Below are 5,945 nucleotides of genomic sequence, written 5' to 3'. Positions count from 1 at the left end.
AACTCAATTATTCGACAATTATTCGTTTCGTATCCGTATTCGAATCCATATTCGTAGATTATTCGCTCCGTATCTGTTTAAACCGAATTTGGTTTTAAATTTTAATATCCATTTACTATCTGTATCTGTATCCGCATCCGCTCATTAAAAGGCGGATACATATATGATGTTATCATAATCTGCTCTGTTTACACCCTTACTTTAAGGTGATAGCTTTAAAATTCGAATGAGAGAAATTATTTGATGTAATAACAAGTGTAATGGAATTTGAAAGGCAAAGATCTACGTCTCTATTAAAAAAAAAATTAAATTAATTAAAAGCATTACTAAATACACAAATAATTTCACATTGAACTCAAATTCAATTACAAAATTTGCTTAATCTCCAAATTGCTCACGTAAAGTACGATTGTGATTTTATAAGAAAAGTATGATCGATAGTGATTAACTTTTTCTTTGACCAAAAAAAAAATTACTTTGGTTCAACTTTAAGTTGTACAACTTCGTTTCTTTGTACGTCGCCATTTTGCTCCACCTCTTGCCACTAAAACCTTTTTAAGAAGCTTGCCTTTTTAAAATCTGATACCTTATCACTTGCAAGTTGGATTCACAACTAAATTTGTTAGGTGGGATATCATGGAAGTCAATAGTCGACTTCTAAATACAAAGTTCAATCAATTTTTATACAGACCAGCGGTTGGCATTTGTCATTCAATGCTCAAATATTTTAGAAGATATACCTAACAATTTGATCAATATCCAAACCGTTTTGTCGACCAAGTAAAATTTATCAGGATGTCAACTAATCAGATAGTCTCAAACTTTGAATACTGTACAACACAATACATGTCATGTGTCTGAAAAGATGAAGAGATAAGTTCTCTTAAATTTTGAACGAATTAAATCGGTATTTTCTCATTTGCTATTTTTTTCTTTATTACATCATATCATCATCATCATCATCATTATAATTAACTCGGCGGGTTCTGAATTTTAAAAAATTGAGTGCCAAATTTTAGGCCACAATTATTTTCCTTGAAACTTGCCATAACTTCATTACTTGTTTGGAATTATACTAGACTATTTTTTTTATGGGAAGCCAATCTGCTCCTTTTCTTGAGAAAAGGAGGACTCTTCTCTTCTCCAATCTGAACCGTTCAATGTCAATCAAACGGCTTTAATTTCTTTTTAACATGGCACGAATCTCAAAACACAAATAAATCAGATGTAATTAAAGCCGTTTGATCGATTTTAAACGGTTCGAATTGGAGAATAGGAGGGTCCTCCTTTTCTCCAGAAAAGGAGCAGATTTCATTCCTTTTTTATGGGGCCTTTTGACTTCTTGAGTTTTGAGTGCAAAACATAGAAGTATCCCTCAACTGCCAACTGATATATGGGAGCTTCGGTATTTTCGTTACAAGCAATTTTTTTTCATTTTAGAAATTAAAAAAATTAAATTATCGAAATAAGATAGATTCTCTTTTTTCAATAAATAGATGAAATCAAAATGGTTTTGTCCCACTAATTTTCAGAATTATTTTTAGTTCAGTGCCGCTGATTCGGTGTCATTAATTTTTAACTAATACAATTTATTAGGATCAAATCAATAGTTCGATTCCAATACTTTTCTTATTTTTTATGATCAAGATATGCTACAATTCTGAAAACTACTATGATCCAACCACTGATTCGGTCTCATAGATATCTCAATAGAACTAAACAAATTATCTGGTTAGGTCTCATCTATTTGATTGAAAAAAAAAAAAATCTATCTTATTGTTGATAATTTGATTTTATAATTTCTAAAAATAATAAAATGCAAGACAAGTATTTTTTTTTTCTGGAAAAAGGGAGAAAACGGTTGGTTCAGTCCGTCTATTTGGTTGAAAAAACATTCTATTTTAAATTTGATAATTTGATTTTTTTTTTTTTTGCAAGAAAAGTTTTTTTTTTTTACTGGGAAAAAGGGAAAAAAAAAAATCTACTTTGTTATGACTTGTGAGTTGTGACTTAACGGGCGACCTCAATCACCTCATCCATCCTTACATCTCAAGGTGCAAAAGTACAAGCAATTAATTATCCTATGCCAGAAAAATATAAGAAGATGATCTAATGCTCTGACTGTAAAAGTAGATCATATCAAAATATAAAAATATTGACCAATGGTTATTGAATAGTGAATACTAAAGAAAACAAAAGATGGCGTTTATAAACAGAGTTTAGCCAGAGCATCTTATCATTCATCCTTTTTAAGTACCCCAGTTTCGCTCCCTCTTTTCTATAGTCTCAATTCTACATAATCTCTCTCTCTCTCTCTCTCTCTCTCTATCAGTCTCGATCTTGAAAACCTTCGCAACTGTTTCCAACCTCTCTCTCTGTGACCCACCTATGAGAACAAGTGGCATGGGGTGCCGGTCCCATGCGGCCACGGCCGTGTGCGTACCAGGCGATGCTCGGTCTATGATCGTGTCGAGACGGCCTGACCGTAAACTCATAGACGATGCACGGGTCATAGACGTAAAGTATTCACGGCTTGGCGAAAACAGGCACGGCCGTTTGGCACCCGTCAATTGCCGGAGAACAGCTGTCACTCTTCCAATGGTCACCAAGAAAGAGAGAAGCGCTGTTCCGGCCAAGCCGTCAAAACCTAAGAGCAAACCAAAGCAAAAGATTAGTACTGCAATAAACTCTACTGTTCTGGTCTCTCGTAGTAGTGCTTCTATCGACGCTACTGAGGCAGTAGATTCGTCAAATGATCTAGTTTTTCAGGTATATAAGCTTTGCATTGGTTCTCTCTCTCTCTCTCTCTCTCTCTCTCTCTCTTGTATGGTTGTTTTAATATGTGTTGGTTTAAGTTTTTAAGTTCATTTGTTGGATTCAGTTATTGTGTCATGTGTAGTTTTCTTCATTAAATTGCAATGTACTGACAGTAGTGCTTATCCACGTATCATGAGTATATATATTATTTGAGCAAAAATAAGGGTCAAAGCCCTTATTTATATATTGATTGAATTATGAGTATATATTGTATTGTAGAGGGAAAAAGTTTTCATAATTGGTGATGATTGCTGGTCTGGAAATTATTACTACTAAAGAAACTTTTTGGCTACTCTGTTCAGTGGCTAGTGTATATGGTCAAACTTTTGCTCAATTGTAAAAAGGACACCTTTGTTTTTGTATTTTTTCCAACAAAATACTAGAAAATTCCAATCTGCATCTGTAAATTAATTGTAAAACCAAAATTACTGCAAAGAGATTTTGTAGGGGATAAGAGAAAAAAGGACTATATTTGTACATAAATAAGTGCTAAATAGCAGCAAAAAAGAAAACAAAAGGAAATATGATAGTACAAGATAGATCTTATCTAGATATGTCATATTTTCCTAAGATGTGAAATTGGAATTACAATGGACCCCTTTCTGACCCGACCAATGTTTGGTTCTTCTCTCTTTATTATCATCTTTGCAATTGAGCCGTTCCACAAAATGGGTCTTTTTCTTTTGTCTTTTCCACAACAAACTGATCCTTTTTCACTGGCTTCCAGTTGTATGCTACCGTCTATTACAATAATCTTTTTACTATTTTCATAAAATTTGATTTATGTAAAAATTTTCATGTAGGTGGTGGTCATGAAGGTCTCTATCCACTGCCAAGGCTGTGCTGGTAAAGTCAGAAAGCATCTCTCTAAAATGGAAGGTATCTCTTTTCTGAAAATTTGCTTAGAATTAGTTTTGGTAAATAAAATTGATCAAAATACGAACCGTCTGATCAAAATTGGACCGCTAGGATTGATATGTCAAATAATAAGTATGAGGTTAATTTGATTAATCCATGTAGTTGATTTCTGAATTTTCACTTAGATTTTATTTTGAGAGACAAAATAAGTAAATAACCATGGTATTACACTCACATCACATATTAGTTCATTTTTCTGAATTTAAGAACCCCATGTATGGTATTAATTATTATTATTATTATAGTTGTCAATTAAATCTTGTAGTACGATGTGACCAAACCTTTGTAATCATAGGTTACTAATTTTTGTACCGCGCTAATTATTACCGGCACATCTATTAACCATTTTAAATTCTTCAGGAAAAATTGTGACCAGTTCTGATGTCAATTAAGTTGTACAAGGTTACATCAATATAGCACTGCGACCATTAATAAATTACAGAGAAAAAGAAAAACTGTTCTGTGGCAATTCTTTGTTTAGAATTTATCCAGTACTAGTTTTGTCTCAACAATTAAAAGATAACAGTTTTTTCTTTGTTACTTTTTGCTACAGGGGTGACATCATTTAGCATAGATCTGGAATCCAAGAAGGTAACAGTGATGGGACACGTGTCACCTGCTGGAGTACTGGAGAGCCTCTCTAAGGTGAAGAAGGCTGAGCTCTTACCTGCCTTGATAGAGAACTAGTTAATTAGGTTTCACCATTGGTTAACCTAGCAGCCGCTGCTAGGCCTTCAAAAAAAAAGGTTTCGCCATTGGTGCATGTGTGTAAAACAAATGCTAGCTCAGATTTTTTTTTTTCTAGTTCAAATTTGGCTTCAAACAAATTTTAATTTCATTGTCCGTTTCAAATTTTCACTAGAGGAGGGAGGGGGGGAGAGGGTTAGAGGAGTTCAGATTGAAGTAAGCAAAAGATGGGTTTTAGATCAAGACTGTCAGATTTGAATCCTTGATAATCCATCCGAAGTGAAATACACACATCTTGAGCAACAAATCTGAATTCCAAGACGATCTCAAGCGATGGATTCGAATCGGATGGTCTCGATCTAAAACACAAAAGTTGGGTTACTTTAGGGGATCCGGACCCGGGTTAGAGAGGGGACATGAAAGAGTTGTATCTGAGACTGTTGCAGAGCTATATAGATAATATAATAGTGTATGTGTTTCTTGTGCCTTTTGTTGGTAAATTTGGCATCCCATGTGATTAGCGAGAGCAGCTGCAGCCTATACTGTAGCGCTGTAGGTTGTTACCTTTTGCATGGATTCTATTCCTTTGGTACCTTGAACTTGTACAAAATTAATTGCCTTTCAAAAATAAAATAAAAACTTTACAAACATCAATTCCCAGTTGAAGCTAAATATTGACATGCAACTATGCAAGTATGTTTTAATTTAGGGATTGATCAAATGCAACTTCATTTGATTTCTTTTTAATATTTAGCTTCTAGACCTTAATTAATGTCATTATGAAGATTAGGTGGAATTAATAAGGAGTTTAACTATTATAACATCAGTGTCATTTCAACCTTTATAACATTAACTCTAAAACCTATCAAATCGACTTCAAACGATGAATCCAAACCGTTCAAACTGATCTATTTCATTAGTTGTGTGTTTACATGCAAAATTTATAATTTTTCGAATTTATTTAGTATTAAGTCAAGCGGTCAAATGTGTGAGTTTTTAAGTTAATTTTAATACATTCATTTTTCAATATTTTACCGCTTGATTTGATACTAAAATAACTCGAAAATATAAAAAAAAATTTGTATATAAACGCATCACTCATAATGTAAATCGGTTTGAACGGTTTAGATTAATCGTTCGAAGTCGATTTGATAGGTTTTAGAGTTGGTGTTATATAGGCTAAAATGACACTGATGTTATATTAGCCAAACTCATTAATAAGGTCAATTAACTTGCACCTTTTATTTAAAAGTTGATAACTTTTATAGATTTTTTTATTGTTATTAAAAAATTTGCTGGACATACCAGTTTAACCTTCATATTATGTGCCCCATACACCAATCCCATACTTATAAAATAACAAGTACTATAAAATTAACAATTATAATTACCCCATTGAAAATAGCATATATATAGAATATAGTGAAATCTTATGAAAACTAAAATTTCTAGGTATTGTATGAATTGGTATAGTAAAATTCATAACTAATTATTACTGACAAATGTGGCTCAAATTATAATAC

General features: G+C 32.8%; 1 protein-coding gene across 1 annotated transcript; it reads left to right on the top strand.

The window, feature by feature from the left end:
• The first annotated feature begins 2,247 nt into the window (after window positions 1–2,247).
• Window positions 2,248–4,628, top strand: LOC144574099 (uncharacterized). The gene is made up of 4 exons (XM_078323960.1): window positions 2,248–2,769; window positions 3,621–3,696; window positions 4,289–4,430; window positions 4,482–4,628. The coding sequence occupies exons 1-3, from the start codon at window positions 2,389–2,391 to the stop codon at window positions 4,420–4,422; spliced, it is 591 nt and encodes a 196-aa protein (XP_078180086.1). The 5' UTR covers window positions 2,248–2,388; the 3' UTR covers window positions 4,423–4,430; window positions 4,482–4,628.
• Window positions 4,629–5,945: the final 1,317 nt, after the last annotated feature.

Source organism: Carex rostrata, chromosome 22 (genome assembly GCF_964058835.1).
Source record: "Carex rostrata chromosome 22, lpCarRost1.2, whole genome shotgun sequence".
Lineage (NCBI taxonomy): Eukaryota > Viridiplantae > Streptophyta > Magnoliopsida > Poales > Cyperaceae > Carex > Carex rostrata.
Note: the sequence above shows the minus strand (reverse complement) of the source record. Positions and strands in the feature narration are given on the sequence as shown.